This window comes from Perna viridis, chromosome 10 (assembly GCF_037379345.1).
Source record: "Perna viridis isolate PV_CMFRI_1.1 ecotype Kerala chromosome 10, ASM3737934v1, whole genome shotgun sequence".
NCBI classification, from domain to species: domain Eukaryota; kingdom Metazoa; phylum Mollusca; class Bivalvia; order Mytilida; family Mytilidae; genus Perna; species Perna viridis.
In genome coordinates, this window is record NC_142454.1 from 18413555 (window position 1) to 18433464 (window position 19910).

The window sequence follows — 19910 nt, forward strand, 5'->3', positions numbered from 1 at the left end:
TTAACTTTTTCAACAACAATCTAAAAGTTAGATTAAAAATACATCAGGAAAACGTGACAGGCTCTATCCACTTTCAAATACTTAATCATTAGGTACTTTTGTCCATTACCATTAACATCACTATTCCCAATTAAAAACAAATGTTTAGATGAAGAGTTGCTAATTTTAAAGTCATGTACATAGTGTAATACTACACACTAATATGACTAACCAGGTCACACTTTTAACAAGAATGGGTCAAAAACCAGTGTTCTACAGCACATAATACAAATAAATGAATAAAGTTACATATATAATATAAATATTTACAGAATCAACAAATAACAGATCGACAATAAACAAAAGTTCCCATTGTGTCACATTTGAGATAATATTAATTCAGAAAATATTGTGAAGTTCAATTGCTGCAAAACTGAAAATTGACTCAAACTGCAGAAATCAGATAAGATTTCTTAAACTTCAAATAGATGTACATGGGTTAAAAAAATTTGCTGTTGCTGTTCCTTGTTGCCACGGTTACAACAATAAATGACACAAACATTTCTGAATTTACAGTAATTAAAAAATTGTCATAACATAGGACTAGCTAAAATCTGAAAATGTACATTCTTCTTCCATTTGTTCAACAGAAATGCACATTATCAGATGGATAGAACACGCAAAGTTTCATGTAAAACCATCTCAGTAAGAAGAATGAATTAAGATATTTAACATCTCAATGACAGCTAGTTTTTTAAATGAAAGCTCCTTTGTTGTCATGACATCAAAACCGGGACAGAATAACGAATGAAGGACAAAAAAATAAAATAATAATAATAATAATAATAATAAACATGGAAAAATGACTGTCGGCCCCACTACTTATCTCTCATTTTTTCCCATCCTCCCAAATTTTGGCCACCAGCTCTGTTCTAAACTATCAAAGTATAACCAGCCAATTAATATCAACTATAAGTTAACACAATCATCACCTAGCCAATCAATTTGAAATATAAGTTGATTACATTAGGACAATTTAAAATCACGAGATGCAAAGTTTCTTTTTTCTCAAAATTTTATTTTCATGTAACTCTCCATCTTGTATACTTTTATTAATTTTTGTATATTTCACATGTATGTCAAGTAAGTCCCAGGCACGGGATGTTCATGTTTTTATACCTTTTCTATAATTTCCGGTCAACTGCTAAACCGCAATTGTCGTACGTCCTGAAGATGCCACCCTTGTGGCGAAACTAGTGGATACATTATAAGATACCGCAACTCGAGATAGTTTCAGTGTTGTTGTCTTTATAACTTTATTATTCTCAAAATGACAATATTGTAAACATACTGATTTTTCGCTATTTTCAAGGTGGACAGAAATTTGCAAAAAATAGTACTTGCCAAATAAATTTTAAACCTAATATAATGCTAATAATTTTTTTAAATCACGAAAAATTAATACTCGTGAATATGCTCACTTGACAGAATCCACGAAAATATCAGATTACCGGTTTCAAGGTAAAATCAACTGTTTAGCTACTTTCTACTAAATATTACACTTAAATTTAAAGTTTTCACCAAATTGTAATTGTCATTTAAAGTTAAAAATAACAATTTCTATTGATTTGAGTTGGAAAAAAACCAACAATCACTTTTCCACGAAACCGAGCATAGACAGAAAAATCACAGCAATAAGACTCCACCCACATTTACAATGCACCACATTGCCGGTCCCTTTACTACTGAGATGACATTCTACAAACTAAGAACTAATACATCTTCTGAGCAATATCACCACAAGTTGTTGTACTCTTAATACACTCCTAAAGCACTTTATTTCTGAGGTAGTTCCCCCTTCCTATTACTTTTAAAATTAATGCAAGTCAAAGGGGTTGTAAGCTGCATTGCACCAACGTAAAAAACACTTTGCATTTTGTTTACACTGCACAACTATTTCTGTATAGACTCATGCTAATTAAATACTATTTTGAATTACAGAAAAGCAACAAGTTTTCTGCATTTGAAAGATATAAGAACCATGTATAATATTTCTAATATTTTTAAAATGTTTGAAAGTAAATAGAAAAGTATAGTAGAGTAAGCAAAAAGAATAAATGCTGCAAAAAAAAAAAAAGAACTAAAATACAAGATTTCATTCCCTGAACAATTTCTTTTGTCATATAATCTTGAGCTTGGTCTGTCTAAAATGATGATGTGCAATTCTGAAAACAAAGAATAAGTGGTGACAACTGCCACAGATGGAACATGTTGTTACACAAACATTCCATGTGTTTGGCAGCAAAGTTTGATAATTATAACAGATCTGTTCCTGAAGAGTTACCTCCCCTTTTGGTACTAAATATATCACAGACTAGGTGAGAGCTTGCTGATTGTGTTCTAAAAATAGGTCATAGTATTACACAACATGTTCCGCAGCCCCTCTCTCCACTTTTGTCTTTCTTTAACTGACCTGAAAATATAAAACCATAATGATTGATTGGTTGGTTGTGATTCAATGTCTTATGGCAGATATTTCATGCATTTCATAACGAGCATGACTGAGTGATTGAACAGACCATTCTTTGTGTTAATAAGTCTGATACATGGAGCTTTCCTTCATTGTGCTAGCTCACAGAAGCTACAGCCTGCAGGTAGGCATGCCATGCCATAAAGATACATTATTCTGACTCGGAGAGCTCACAGAAGCAACAGCCTGCAGGTAGGCATGCCATCCCACTCAGACACATTACTCTGACCCTAACAAAATATCAAAAATAAAATTATGTAGGTTTTCCAACCATAAATCACATTCTGCATGATTCTTATGTGGAGGGCTACTCATCATATTTAGTTAAAACACTACTAATAACATGTAATAATGGTAACAATAGATGTACTTTTTATAAATAATAAATCAATAACTGAACTGTCATGTGAGAGATATCACATGCCCATGCCCATGGATCAAGTATTCATCTATTTTTATTCTGAACACACATTTTGTAAACAAATGGATTCATCATACTTCCTAAGGACTACCAGAAAACATTTTATGAATTGGGATACTATAAATCCAATGAAAGCTCACCAATTTTTCAGCTGGATCTAAAATAGTTCAAGAATCCAGACAGTACTAATTGAGACTGTTTACTTCCAAAAGAAGGACATGTTTATGACTAAAATATATTGTCTTAAATGGATTTTTTCCCCATACAATGTATAACAAACAAACCATCATTTATATGAAATATATTTATACAATTCATCTTTCTTTTATTGTTTGCACTGCCATTTTAAGTAGTTTGAAGTGTTTATGACTCTATCAAGGAAATATTGAATATCACAATGTATCAATAAAATCTATTTACTCTTGAGCCTATGAGTCAGTATTGCAGTAAAAAAAAACATAAGTGTTTGTACAACTATTTTTGAAAATCATGAAGCACACAAAAAATACATGTATATTTCATCAAAGCACATAGTTAGCTACTAAATTTTGTATTCAAAATTCAAATAGGAAATACATTTCTAAACAAGTCTATGGTCAAAACCTTCATTTGTAAAACTGCATCAAATAAGCAACTCTTAAAATAACTAGACATTGCCTCTAACAGAACTAAACCTCCACAGCCTGTTGAACCCTGTACACTGCCTCTAACAGAACTAATACCCCCACAGCCTGTTGAACCCTGTACACAGCCTCTAACAGGACTAACACCCCCACAGCCTGTTGAACCCTATACATTACCTCTAACAGAACTTATACCCCCACAGCCTGTTGAACCCTATACATTGCCTCTAACAGAACTAATACCCCCACAGCCTGTTGAACCCTGTACATAACCTCTAACAGAACTAATACTCCACAGCCTGTTGAACCCTGTACATTACCTCTAACAGAACTAATACTCCACAGCCTGTTGAACCCTGTACACTGCCTCTAACAGAACTTATACCCCCACAGCCTGTTAACCCCTGTACATTGCCTCTAACAGAACTTATACCTCCACAGCCTGTTGAACCCTGTACACAGCCTCTAACAGAACTAAGACCTCCACAGCCTGTTGAACCCTGTACATTGCCTCTAACAGAACTAATACTCCACAGCCTGTTGAACCCTGTACACAGCTTCTAACAGAACTAATACTCCACAGCCTGTTGAACCCTGTACACAGCCTCTAACAGACCTAATACCCCACAGCCTGTTGAACCCTGTACATTGCCTCTAACAGAGCTTATACCCCCACAGCCTGTTAACCCCTGTACACTGCTTCTAACAGAACCTATACCTCCACAGCCTGTTGAACCCTGTACACAGCCTCTAACAGAACTAAGACCTCCACAGCCTGTTGAACCCTGTACATTGCCTCTAACAGAACTAATACTCCACAGCCTGTTGAACCCTGTACACAGCCTCTAACAGAACTAATACTCCACAGCCTGTTGAACCCTGTACACAGCCTCTAACAGAACTAATACTCCACAGCCTGTTGAACCCTGTACACAGCCTCTAACAGAACTAATACTCCACAGCCTGTTAACCCCAGTACACTGCTTCTAACAGAACCTATACCTCCACAGCCTGTTGAACCCTGTACACAGCCTCTAACAGAACTAAGACCCCCACAGCCTGTTAACCCCAGTACACTGCTTCTAACAGAACCTATACCTCCACAGCCTGTTGAACCCTGTACACAGCCTCTAACAGAACTAAGACCCCCACAGCCTGTTGAACCCTGTACAATGTCTCTAACAGAATTTATACCCCCACAGCCTGTTGAACCCTGTACACAGCCTCTAACAGAACTAAGACCTCCACAGCCTGTTGAACCCTGTACATTGCCTCTAACAGAACTTATACCCCCACAGCCTGTTGAACCCTGTACATTACCTCTAACAGAACTTATACCCCCACAGCCTGTTGAACCCTGTACATTACCTCTAACAGAACTTATACCCCCACAGCCTGTTGAACCCTATACATTGCCTCTAACAGAACTTATACCCCAGAGCCTGTTGAACCCTGTACACAGCCTCTAACAGAACTAAGACCTCCACAGCCTGTTGAACCCTGTACACTGCCTCTAACAGAACTTATACCTCCACAGCCTGTTGAACCCTGTACACAGCCTCTAACAGAACTTACACCCCCACAGCCTGTTGAACCCTGTACACTGCCTCTAACAGAACTTATACCCCCACAGCCTGTTGAACACTGTACACTGCCTCTAACAGAACTAAAACCCCCACAGCCTGTTGAACCTTGTACATTGCCTCTAACAGAACTAAAACCCCCACAGCCTGTTAACCCATGTACACTGCTTCTAACAGAACCTATACCTCCACAGCCTGTTGAACCCTGTACACTGCCTCTAACAGAACTAATACCCCCACAGCCTGTTGAACCCTGTACACTGCCTCAAACAGAACTAATACCCCCACAGCCTGTTGAACCCTGTACATTACCTCTAACAGAACTTATACCCCCACAGCCTGTTGAACCCTGTACACAGCCTCTAACAGAACTAAGACCTCCACAGCCTGTTGAACCCTGTACATTGCCTCTAACAGAACTAATACTCCACAGCCTGTTGAACCCTGTACACAGCCTCTAACAGAACTAATACTCCACAGCTTGTTGAACCCTGTACATTGCCTCTAACAGAACTAATACTCCACAGCCTGTTGAACCCTGTACATTGCCTCTAACAGAACCTATACCTCCACAGCCTGTTGAACCCTGTACACTGCCTCTAACAGAACTAATACTCCACAGCCTGTTGAACCCTGTACATTGCCTCTAACAGAACCTATACCTCCACAGCCTGTTGAACCCTGTGCATTGCCTCTAACAGAACTAATACACCCACAGCCTGTTGAACCCTGTACATTGCCTCTAACAGAACTAATACCCCACAGCCTGTTGAACCCTGTACATTGCCTCTGACAGAACTAATACCCCCACAGCCTGTTGAACCCTGTACATTGCCTATAACAAAAATAACACCCCCACAGCCTATTAAACTCTGTACATTGCCTCTAACAGAACTAATACCCCCACATCCTGTTAAATCCTGTACACTGCCTCTAACAGAACTAATACCCCCACAGCCTGTTAAACTCTGTACAATGCCTCTAACAAAACCTATACCCCCACAGCCTGTTGAACCCTGTACACTGCCTCAAACAGAACTAATACTCCACAGCCTGTTGAACCCTGTACACTGCCTCTAACAAACTAACACCCCCACAGCCTGTTGAACCCTGTACACTGCCTCTAACAAAAATAACACCCCCACAGCCTGTTGAACCATGTACATTGCCTCTAACAGAACTAATACTCCACAGCCTGTTGAACCCTGTACATTGCCTCAAACAGAACTAAAACCCCCACAGCCTGTTGAACCCTGTACATTGCCTCTCACAGAACTAATACCCCCACAGCCTGTTGAACCCTGTACACAGCCTCTAACAGAACTAATACTCCACAGCCTGTTGAACCCTGTACATTGCCTCAAACAGAACTAATACTCCACAGCCTGTTGAACCCTGTACACAGCCTCTAACAGAACTAATACTCCACAGCCTGTTGAACCCTGTACATTGCCTATAACAAAAATAACACCCCCACAGCCTATTAAACTCTGTACATTGCCTCTAACAGAACTAATACCCCCACATCCTGTTAAATCCTGTACACTGCCTCTAACAGAACTAATACCCCCACAGCCTGTTGAACCCTGTACATTGCCTATAACAAAAAATAACACCCCCACAGCCTGTTGAACCCTGTACATTGCCTCTAACAGAACTCATACCCCCACATCCTGTTAAATCCTGTACACTGCCTCTAACAGAACTAATACCCCCACAGCCTGTTGAACCCTGTACACTGCCTCTAACAGAACTTATACCCCCACAGCCTGTTGAACCCTATACATTGCCTCTAACAGAACTTATACCCCACAGCCTGTTGAACCATGTACATTACCTCTAACAGAACTTATACCCCCACAGCCTGTTGAACCCTGTACACAGCCTCTAACAGAACTAAGACCTCCACAGCCTGTTGAACCCTGTACACTGCCTCTAACAGAACTTATACCTCCACAGCCTGTTGAACCCTGTACACAGCCTCTAACAGAACTTACACCCCCACAGCCTGTTGAACCCTGTACACTGCCTCTAACAGAACTTATACCCCCACAGCCTGTTGAACACTGTACACTGCCTCTAACAGAACTAAAACCCCCACAGCCTGTTGAACCTTGTACATTGCCTCTAACAGAACTAAAACCCCCACAGCCTGTTAACCCATGTACACTGCTTCTAACAGAACCTATACCTCCACAGCCTGTTGAACCCTGTACACTGCCTCTAACAGAACTAATACCCCCACAGCCTGTTGAACCCTGTACACTGCCTCAAACAGAACTAATACCCCCACAGCCTGTTGAACCCTGTACATTACCTCTAACAGAACTTATACCCCCACAGCCTGTTGAACCCTGTACACAGCCTCTAACAGAACTAAGACCTCCACAGCCTGTTGAACCCTGTACATTGCCTCTAACAGAACTAATACTCCACAGCCTGTTGAACCCTGTACACAGCCTCTAACAGAACTAATACTCCACAGCTTGTTGAACCCTGTACATTGCCTCTAACAGAACTAATACTCCACAGCCTGTTGAACCCTGTACATTGCCTCTAACAGAACCTATACCTCCACAGCCTGTTGAACCCTGTACACTGCCTCTAACAGAACTAATACTCCACAGCCTGTTGAACCCTGTACATTGCCTCTAACAGAACCTATACCTCCACAGCCTGTTGAACCCTGTGCATTGCCTCTAACAGAACTAATACACCCACAGCCTGTTGAACCCTGTACATTGCCTCTAACAGAACTAATACCCCACAGCCTGTTGAACCCTGTACATTGCCTCTGACAGAACTAATACCCCCACAGCCTGTTGAACCCTGTACATTGCCTATAACAAAAATAACACCCCCACAGCCTATTAAACTCTGTACATTGCCTCTAACAGAACTAATACCCCCACATCCTGTTAAATCCTGTACACTGCCTCTAACAGAACTAATACCCCCACAGCCTGTTGAACCCTGTACATTGCCTATAACAAAAAATAACACCCCCACAGCCTGTTGAACCCTGTACATTGCCTCTAACAGAACTCATACCCCCACATCCTGTTAAATCCTGTACACTGCCTCTAACAGAACTAATACCCCCACAGCCTGTTGAACCCTGTACACTGCCTCTAACAGAACTAAAACCCCCACAGCCTGTTGAACCCTGTACACAGCCTCTAACAGAACTAATACTCCACAGCCGGTTGAACCCTGTACACTGCCTCTAACAGAACTAAAACCCCCACAGCCTGTTGAACCCTGTACATTACCTCTAACAGAACTTATACCCCCACAGCCTGTTGAACCCTGTACATTACCTCTAACAGAACTTATACCCCCACAGCCTGTTGAACCCTGTACATTGCCTCTAACAGGGTAGGAAACTCACTCAAATTCTAGCCAGTCCTGAATACAATTTTTCAATATATTGACTATATGGTTATATAAAGTTTTGCTAAAATTAGCCAGCCCTGCCAATAAATAGCCAGTCTAGGCTGGCGGGCAGGCTACTATTACTAACTCTACCTCTAACAGAACTAATACCCCCACAGCCTGTTGAACACTGTACATTTGGGGACCAATGAGAACACATAATTCATTTTTAACACTCTACTGAGTTTCATAACAAGTTGAGGAGGAATTGCAGACAACGCATCAGACCAAGTTTTGCTGAAAATGCCTAAGTTCAAACAGTTGTCATTTTTACAATTCATGTACAAACATAAATTCAAGAAAATATACACATCTGATGTGGTAATCTAACACCTCATTAAGTTTCGTTACAATCCTTCAAGTTGTTTGGAGTTGCAGACAATGCAGACAATGCATCAGACAAAGCTTTGCTAAAAAATAACGCAAGTTCCATCAGCCACCATTTCTACAATTTTTGTCCAAATATAAATTCCTGACAATAAGCACATCTCCATATGGTTATCTAACATCCCACAAAGTTTCATAACAATGTTCAGATGGAGATAGGGGCAAACTACCAAAATTCAGCGAGTAAATCATTAAAAAAAGTTTGATGATGTCTCAGTCATTACAAAATTTGGTCTACGAAATGATAAACAAAATTTTGGATCCAATCAGAAACTGTGTTACTTCTGAAATTAAGTAGATGATGGCACAGATGACAACAACACTTTACCTTTACTTGACATCACATTATTTTGCCAAAATTAAAAATGTATCAAAGGGAACAGAACTACAATATAGAAGGGGTAGAAACTTAAGAATCTGCGTTGGATGTTATTGAATTGTGGAACTGATTCTTCAAAAAAAAAAAAAAACTTGAGGAAATTAAAAAAATTTAAAGCTCCCCTTGCTCCCTACATCAGTTACCATACGGTCAAAATATAAAGTTTGTATCAGTGTGTAATTTCCATAATATGAAAGCTCCTGTCAACATATCATGTGACTGTAATAAGTAGTTGCAGAGAAAACTGTAACGAAAAAGATGTGAACGTACAGACACCGATATTACTACTGTATGCCCCCAGCAAGGTGGTAGGTATAATAAAGACAATACTTCATATACATTTCTAATAATTATGTATAAGGAAAATGGAATGCTTATTTAATAAGTACACAAAGGAATCCTATTTTTTGGAGTTGCACATTCACATTTTTCTCTCTCTCCCAATAATAAACCTATCTAAATGATATTAAACTTCATTGACAATCTTATTGCAGCTCTTTCTTTTACTTCACCCTAAACAAACTCCAAGGTTTACAATGGACCCCCATCCCCTGCAAAAATATAAAAAAAAAACCCAAAACAAAACAAAACTAATAAAAACAACAAAACAAAAAAAATCCAGTCAGATCAAAATCTGAAATAGGAGGTGCACAATTTCAATATTAATTAAGTAATCTGTGAAAATTTCTTAAAATTCCATTCAGTGATGTAGGAGTTGCAGGGATTGAAACAAAATAATAGGGACGACATAGGTAACATTACCTTGATTATTTGGCTCAGGTAAATTTTCTCTGGCTACTAAGTGCATGACTGTTGTTTTACCCACAGGTAACTGTAAAGCTACAAATTAATCAAGTGCATTTATATTGCGAGAAACAGAACAATATACAAATATCTAAGATTTAGTTATATTGAACAATGTACATGTATTGTAAGAAACATATGTACATGTACTGTGAAAGTACTTTAATTTGTGGATACCAATCTTCATGGATTACGGAAGAAACACAATTCATGGTTTTGAGATTTTCAGGATACACATCAATGGAAATCTTCTTTTCATTGGGAATCAAATTTCACAGTTTGATCTACCAACGAAAACCAAGAAATTAGTACCACATAAACAACAGAACTTTCACAGTAATTAATGTGATGATAAACTATTAATGTGAAAAAAAACTTTTATTTGTGGATATTAAATTTCATGGTTTGTCAAAATTCTGTTATTTCATGGATTTCATGAGACCATTATAGTTTACAATTGAAATTTAACATTTGGTTTAAAATTTCAATTCAAATGAAGACGGCCACAAAAACAAGAATGTTACGTGTAGCCATATGTCCCCCGCCGCTGTAGAAAGAGTTGAATTACAAATGTTTGACACTTGTATAAATAGCAGATTCAAAACTTATGTGGCAATTCAAGGTTCATGTATCTTAATGAATCAAATTAAGTTAGGTTAAGAATTCTTCATATAACGAAAAAAAAATCCGCAAAAAAAAAAGAATGTGAAAAATGAAGTCCCATAACTCAAATAAAAATTGTCGAATCAAAATAGTAGTTAAGTATGGTGAACTACATATGGTGACTAACAATCCAACAAAATTTGGTCAAATTTCGTTCAGCTGTTTCAGAGGAGTTGCGTCCACAAGCTTCGGATGGACGGACGGACACCAGCATTTATATGTCCCAGCTCCGTGTTGCGGCAGGGACAAAAAATGCTACCCCAAAAGAAAAGTGTTGCCCATAGTATTTGAAATTCAGTCATAAATAGTGTAAATGTTTTACAAAAATTCTTGCTATTTTGTATGTTGATCATATCAGTCTTGTACAAGTTTTCAAAATAATTGACATACAAAATCTTAATGAACTGTTAGAATCAGTATTGCAACCTCAGTTAATAGAAATTATATGCAGTCTGTAGAGCAAAACAATCAAGTTGGCCAAATTTATTTTTCACTAAAAGGCAGAAATTTCATTCATTTCAGAATGAGTACAGAGTACGACAGAGGACTGAAACCAAACCTGTTTTGTACTTGACCAATAAGTAGATGGATTATTAATGTGCTAACAGACAGATACAACAGCTCAGAGGAAGGCATGCTATCCAACTAAATCTTAATATTCTGACTTGGAGCTTTCAGTCTTATTTTTTATAGCCCATGTGCCTTTACCAAGAAACAGTGACTACCGATTCTAAAGCCTTTGGTATGACCTGGCCATGGATTGAACCCATCACCTTCAACTCTTGAGACGAGCATGCTACCAAAAGACTATCAAGGCAGTTTTATGTATCAAAGTCTTAACACTAAAATGCTTTATCTTACCACCAAGCGTTACATTTCCATGCAGAAATCTTCCCTGGTATATCAATCTAAGTATGTTACTACTTGGTAACTGTTCTTCTGACCAATCTACAATACAACCAAGTCAAACAAATGTCAGGTATTCTGTCATTATACAGGTGTGTGATTTATTAATTTTCATATTGTTATATTTTGCTTACCACTCTAAAAAACATTTCATGCAAAAATGTCACACAACTCTGTAATATATATACTGGACCCAGCGCAAGAAAACTTGAAAAATACTTGAGTCTAAGAATATTCTTAATTTCCATGGTAACTCTAATCAAAGTCTATGAAATTAATGATGTCACAAAGAGTTAAGAACTTTCTAAAACTTAAGTAATTTTTCAAGTTTTGTGGTGCTGAGGCCTAGTCAATTGTTTTATCAACCAACCTTTCACAGAAACAGATAAAACAGTCAATGCATTCCTTTTAAAATTTGGTAAAAAAAAAATAAATGTTATACATGTATAAATCAAAAGGATAACTAATCTTTTGTAGTAAATTTGACCAAGGCTGCATTTTTTTTAATGCAGAAATTTAAAACCAAGCACAACCATTGAATCATGAATACGTTAATCTCAAAATGATGACTGATGATGAGTCTGACATCAGATATACTGCATTTTTTTTATAATGTCAAAGACATCAGTCCCTTTCATGAGGTTTCTGTGAAAACAAATCCTATCTTTGAATTAAAAGTAACCAACACTTTGTCTTTGTTCAACCCTCTCAAGGCAGATGATGCCTCAAGGCAACACGCAAAAATCTGTACATGAAAATCAACTTTCCAATAACCAGTGACTTTTTTTAAATTAACATATTCTATTAAAATCTAAGTTTTCTAGTGGTCAAAGGTAATGTGAAACATAATTTTCCTTCTCAAAACTTAACTTGTCCCAGGTGATGGGAAGCGGGGAAATTCCTGGAACAATGCAGCATTGCTAAACATTGGGTAGACAAACTGACAAGTCAAAAACTTTATACCATTCACAATACTGTTTTGCAGAGCATAAAAAGAATGAGATATTTTAAAGGACCTAACACTGCTGACAATACATGACAGAGAAATCTCACCTGATAGTGTCTGAGACTTCTTAGTATTGCATTTTCTGGCGGTGTGATTCTTTTTCTCACGTTTAAAATTGATAATGTGAATAGAATGCCAATTCAGTGCGCCTGCTTGCAGAAATTCCTTTGAATTTACAAGATATCATTGAACGTTTATTGTGCATCACCCACAGAAAAGAAATCACACATGGCTTAAAATAGGAATAACCTTGTCTCTTTAGTGAGAATATTCAATCTTTGCATAATTTGCAAACAAAGCCATTTAATTTACCAAATACATCTGCTGGGACCAGTTTCATAAAAAAAATCTCAAACTGAGGTTTTCCTCAAATTTTGAAATGTCAAACAAGCTGATTGGCTATAATTTGTTTTGAGGAAGGATTTAAGGAAATCCTAAATATGAGATTTTTTTTTTACAAAATTCCAGCTGAGATTTTTTTTTTTAAAGAAAGCATTACGACACTGGGTAACAATTGGATGATTTTATTGAGTAGGTCAAACTATGTAAGTTTCCTCCCCTGCAAAACGTCCATTGTCAGTAGAATATTATATAGCACCGGTAATGTTAAATAAAAATTTCAATGAATCAAAAACATTAACACCAACTTATTCAGTTATCAAAATATGAAGTACATGTACTGTAGTGCTAGTTATACCGCCACTTGTATGACAATTCCATTAAAAAGGAAAATAATTTCACACAGCAACCAATATCACTTACAATGTATGCTCCATTAATATAAAGCAACATGCCACCTTTGAAATCAATCCATCCAATGGGAGATAGGATAATTGCGACAGAGTTTGGATGAATGAAGTTTTCATCTAGGAAAATGCTGAGTCTGATTTTCTAATAAGATTTCACAACTATGTTCATAAGGTGTAAATAACAAAAGGGATCATTATACCACATTAAACAGAACGTGAAAAAATCTTACCAGGATTATTTTCTGTTTGTAGAACATTGTGTGCAAAAAATAAATTCTAATTTGTGGTGCTTTAAATCTCCACAGCCACGGTAAAAAAAGTGATTAACACATGACCAACATTTCGTGGAACTCAAAGGCTGTGTCTATTCTAAAATATGAAGAAACTAGTCCTGTTAGAATCAAAATAAATGACCTTATTTAACCCCTCGATTTCGTTCAGGATGAAACAATGCAACATAAATAGCCAGCCCATGGTAAAAAAATGATAAAATAAAGTTTTAGTGATTTATTTCTTAAATAACAGACAACTAAAGGAAATATTTTAAGACCTTTTCTCGCCCATTTCTTAAGTAACTATTTTTGTAGCAAAATCTGATAAAAGTATGAGAGAAGTGTGGGTTCACAAATACCTAGGATTGAGACAGGAGCAGGCCCAGACCATTATTTTGTCCAGCTGCTGCATTGATAAACTGCACATAAACATACATTTAAACTTAAAATCTAAATGGTGTAAAAGCGACTTTTCAGAACTATCCATTTTTTCTTATTTAATGGTAAGTATGATCAGATGCCAAACACATGCATGTCAACCTAAATATGACCATCAAATCACATACTTCTTTTCAGAAATGTGTCGGTTACTCTACAGAAAACGGTTTATTTTCACTACAGACTATAATTAATTGTTACAATTCAGAATTACGAAAAAAAAAATTACTTCTGGTCCTAAAGGACTAGATAAAAAATGTATCAAAAGAGGGTAAATAGAAACCAAGTTAGAAAATATTAAAAATCAAATATAAAGTACTGTAATTAACTGATACAGTATTAAGGTTACAAAAAATAATCAATTCATACTGATCTTGAAAGACTGTGTTCAATAATTGAGAATCATGGGTAACTAGACACTCCCTTAAAGAGCAATGGTGAAAACCTTTTGCTTTTATCAATACCAGTAATATTCCTCTAATAATTAACTACTACCAATACATGGTAATTCTAGCTTGATAAATCAATATTGGTAGTAAATGCTTACATCACTGGTACAATTAATCTTGTCCTAGCCATACATTGGGTACAGTGGAAAGTGTTATTTTCCCTTCAGGAAATGTGCATAGCATGCAATTAAACCTGTTAAGTGCTGCTTAATTCTTAGAATTACAAATTCCAATCATCGAGTGCAAGTGAAACTCTGCCAAGGGCAAGTAAAATTTTCTGTAACTTAACATTGAAAAGTAACAAATTTGGAAGCTACATGTACATCTTCCTGGGGAAATTTAAGATATTAAATTATACTACAGGTAGCCACTTTCCTAACAGAGCTAGAATGTGAGCACAGGAATTGTCAAATTATTATTGACTATTGACAATAATTGTAATTATAAGGATATTTATAAATAAGTACACAGTATTGGTAGAAACAAGAAATATTATGAAGTTTGAAAGACCTAATGCAGGCTTTATCCTATTAGGACATGTATTTAGCTTCATGTACATACAGTTCACATCTACAATCTTAACTTTTCCTTCACAGTTTCAATTAAATGGGTTACTATTGTCTTGAGTTTTGACAACAATATACAATAATTATGTGGGTCGTGAATCCTATTTTTTCACAAATAAGGAATCAATTGAATAATTGTAGCTTAATATCCTATAGCAGATATCACATAATGGTACATTTCAGGTAGAGAATATTTTTATCAATCAAATAGACAAGTGCACTAGTCAGACAAGCTAAGCTGCATTTTTCAAGTGTTACAAATTGTAGCACCACCAAGCAACACCCTGCAGGAAGGCATGTCAACTCACTCAGGTTTATTCAAACATTATTTGACTATAAACTACATGTATCCAGTCATCAGTCCATTTTTTTCCTGATAGCCATGCAGTGAATACCAATTTTGAAGTCTTACATTTGTATGATCCAACTGAGGATTGATATTGGCTAAAAACAGAAACTGCAAAACTGCAAAAAGTTCAATGGCAAAAACTCAAACAAGGAGTAATTTCAGAACTTTGACGTAAAGGAAACTTTCAAAGAGCTCTTTAAGAAGGATTTTCCAGTATCTGAGATTTATGTAGAATTTGATAACTTGACCCTTCTGGTAAAAAATAGCAACGCAACCTTGTTTTATGCTTAGTCAAAATAATTGACATAATTTTCAAAGTAAGTACCCTAAGGATGCTAGTGACCACATTTTGAAATAATCCACAGTCTTTTCAGAGGAGAAGATTTTTAAAGAAAAGATGATCTAACAATGTATGACAACCACCAGAGGTCCATCAAAATGCCACTTGAAACTGCAAAGTCATTGTTAAACATAGAAATAAAACACCAACCAGTCTTCTACCTATCATTACATAAACATAAAACAGTTGATTTAAAAAAAATAATTATTCCTTGTAAAAACCTAAAATTTACATAAACCACAGAACACCCAAAAGTGATTTGTAAACTACTAGTTAATAAATGTACAACCGTTTCATATGATATTTAATCTTTTGTAAGAAATACTACATATTTCATGTCAACTATGTCATCATCATGAGACATTCTCTAAAACTTTCATAATAATTAGATACAAATATATTGAATTTTGTGGAACTATTCAGATATTATATAAACAATGACTTGACTAAAAACACATTGTCAAATATTCTGCCTGTATGTGTACTTTGTGATGGTCCTAGTCCCACAAACAGGTCATAGTTTTCAGAAGCACCCTAAAATTGTACATAATGAAACTATGAGAAATATTTTGCTGAAAGAAATCATCATTTTGGTATATCATGTGAACAAGTAATTATATTTTTTATTTACAGGTATCCCTAGGGGCTGCACCATGCCTTCATCTTCTACCACCATGCTGCCCTCATCATGATTTTGCAATGTGCCCCCTGATGGCCATACCCAACTTTTAAGTTATATGTTAAATTATTTTTATCTAATTTGCATGTAAATATGTACTCCTGTTGTGTAGTCACCCATATAAGATATTTTTACACCACCATACTAGGGTGAAAGCTGTTTATTGCAGGTTTCAGTAAATAAGTTGTCCTAATGTCAAGGTGGGGTGCCCCCTACATAAGCTTCTGTGACTGTTGAGTGCCCTCAAAATATTTATTTAACCATGCCTTAACAAATTTCTGGGGTAAACATTATGACATTTATTACCTGAAGGCCAGTTATTGTACACATGTTCTGTTATATCTGCTGCTGAATCATTCGGTGAAAACAGGTATTCCTTTGTTTTGCCACTCACCAAAATCAGGCGAAGATTTATCTGAAGAAGAAAGAGAACATTGGTGAGGGATACATACAGGTAAATAAGTTATCATACATGTACATTGCATTAGTTCAATGTATAATGTATTTTTAATAAGAAATCAAAAGCCATTAAAAATGTGTTTAAAAATGTTTGCAAACACTTAAAAAAATGGCCACTCATACTGATATTGCAAATTCTGGTATGTTGTAAACTGTAGAAATGAATGCAATGAAGTAAATATTGTATAGGTAAAATGAATGATTGAAGTGGATTGAATGTCGTGTCCATATAGTGAAGACAGTCAAGTTTCATACAGTCGTAGACCTACACATGAATATGTTACATTATGTTCCGTGTTAATCTCTTGCAAGCAATATTTTTACACTAGAAACATTTAAAAAATTTATCTGGGGACATAATTTTGCAATTCAAAAGTAAACAAATTATACTGTTTCTAACCTTGGACCTCTGATATAGTGAATGTAATGAAATTCAGCCAATTAAAATAAAGAAGCATGCCAGTATAAGCATGATAGGGCAGATAACATTGTAAATGATGAGAGGAAGCCATCAACAAAGTGTTATACCGTATTTTCCAAACTATTAATGGATGTGGAGTATAAGTTAAATTGTCTAATTTCGACCAAAATCGACAAAAAACATAATTAAGTCGAATTTGCAGATAAGTCGAGGGTAAGACGTGAATTTATATCGTAGGTGTCAACTGAGATCTGTGTTGAGTGGTTTGTTTTTTCACAGCATATTATTCCAGTGATGTTACCTTACATAGTATTTCTGAATTAAATTAATATTTGTTTTTGTTAAAGTGTACCTTGTCCGCCAGATCAATTATTTTTTATTGCATTGCATGTCAATTTCTTGGAAGCCTTAGATCATCAGGTGTACGAAATCGTAATCATGTCAAGTGTGGGCATCCATGTGTGAAATTAGCAGGGAAAAAAGTTTGATGAATACGTCATAATTATGAGCGCTAATTAAATTTGGTTGCAAATAGCCATTTAGATAACACTTAACTGATTATAATTTGAGCCATGAGCGAATGTGTTACGACACATCGTAAATGGGTATAAATTTGCATATTAAAGGACCGATAATTCCTGAACACACAATAATATCTTACCAGTAACAAGAGGCTCCCAGGAGCCTGAATCACTCATATGATTGAAGTATGTCTTTCAAAGGCAACAAATTTGACAAGGAGTTGTCCAACAAATTTGACTCAAGAAGACTTTGGTAGGAATATCATGACGACTTTTGATATATAATAATATATTATAATAAGGGTCAATCCAGCTATAGAATAATTGCTTTTACTAATGTTTTTTTAAAATTGTATGTGTTAAAAGTTACTTACATGCACACAATATAAGCATGAAATTAAATTTCTAATCTATACCTCTACCCCTTACAGCAAAATTAATATATGATTGAGCAAAGCAAAGCTTCTTGCAATACATTGTCCTATTGACTTTATCTTTTTTAGCAGCACTGGAATAGAAAATTTTCAGGCAGTGACATTCTGTTGAAATTTTCATTTGTTCTGTTTTTTATCCATGATCCCACTTAATTCATAATGATTTCTTATTCAAAACATCCAGTCCCTTTGTAAAAGTTGATCAAGAATATCAATAGTCATGTTAAAAATTTATTACCGTCAAAATCAAGACGGAAACTTTATTGACACATATTGTAGCGGTTGGCACAAGCTTGTCTCAAGCTAAGAAATGTTCCGTTGAAATGGAGAGTTTCCTGTTCTGTTTGTTATGAAACATAAAGATCAAAAGAAATGCTTCAGGTTTTCTACCGAATTATCATTTGAGATAAAGTCCCAACAAATCACACGACAAATCTACATGTTTTGTAACGAAATAGAAACAATAAAACATGAATTATATTAAGCTGAAGTGAGAAATGTTCATTCTGTATCCAGTCTTAAATGTTTGAAACAAAAAGCTGATTAAAATACTTGTAACCGCTAATTCGATAGATTTCAAAAATTTTTACAATTAATTTTTGAACGGGCGCCATTTTGTTTCAATTGTTATCAAAAGAGAGACAACTCTGGTCAAAATACTGCTACTAGACGAAGTACAGTTCTGATCATGGGCGATGTCTGAAAATGATAGGGTGACTTCACTTCATTTTTGGTGTCCTCTGAGGACAATGTGAGCAACTCCATGGCGACTTTTTCACCAAATTCGCCCAGTAGCGTGAGTCCGGAGCCATAAGATCTGTTTACACTGCAATGGGATCCAAGGAAACAGAAACCCATTTCGATTCTTTCCAGAAATTTTTAAATGATATACATGTATAGCAGCATGCCCATTCACGTGCTGCAGTACGTATTTCACATACAATTTCAGAAGTCAAAATGTTCATGCACGTACAATAATAATGCCCTATTTTTATTTTAATGGGTTTTAGAGTATCAGGAATCAAGCCTTAACACCCTGATTTGCGGGCTGATCTCTGACCAAAACATTAAATATACAAGAAAAGAAATTAATGCACTATACCTACACTCATTATGAACTGCACTTTGACACAGTGACTAACATTACTCTTGTTACAAGTGATTAACAAGGGAGGTATTACCTTATCCACTGGTACTCCTCTTGATCCCATATTAAATGAATGGACAAACCAATGGCCGAGTCGGCCCGAAGTACAGTGTACTTGTTCGACTGTGTGTAACAGTGGGGGTCAGTGTCAGTTTTGCGGTTTGGCCTTTCACGATTTTGAGCTCTAAACTATCGTTGATTCATATCGTTTTTCTGCACTGAGTTTCATTTTTCATGCTTGATTCTAGACCATGAATAGAGAAATTGATCAAAAAATGTCTTCAGTCATTTTGCATCTTTGTTTGAACCAATAAACAACTTCACTCAGCTGTTATGGCTGCCGATGATGAATCTCGGGAAAATTAGCGAT

General features: G+C 36.1%; 1 protein-coding gene across 1 annotated transcript; it reads right to left on the minus strand.

Moving 5' to 3' along the window:
- Nucleotides 1-2023: 2023 nt before the first annotated feature.
- Nucleotides 2024-19894, minus strand: LOC148604815 (ubiquitin-like protein 3). Its single transcript, XM_088550684.1, has 5 exons — nt 19575-19894; nt 16865-16973; nt 11666-11752; nt 10100-10177; nt 2024-2452 (listed from the first exon to the last, which is right to left on the minus strand). The coding sequence occupies exons 1-5, from the start codon at nt 19602-19604 to the stop codon at nt 2391-2393; spliced, it is 366 nt and encodes a 121-aa protein (XP_088406810.1). The 5' UTR covers nt 19605-19894; the 3' UTR covers nt 2024-2390.
- Nucleotides 19895-19910: the final 16 nt, after the last annotated feature.

Coding starts and splice junctions, on each gene's coding strand:
- LOC148604815 (XM_088550684.1), bottom strand. CDS start 19,604: ATGGGATCAAGAGGAGTACCAGTGGATAAG. Junction 11,753..16,864: donor GTACAATAACTGGCCTTCAG/GTAATAAATGTC, acceptor GTTGTATTGTAG/ATTGGTCAGAAGAACAGTTA. Junction 2,453..10,099: donor ACCTGAGCCAAATAATCAAG/GTAATGTTACCT, acceptor TTATATTTTCAG/GTCAGTTAAAGAAAGACAAA.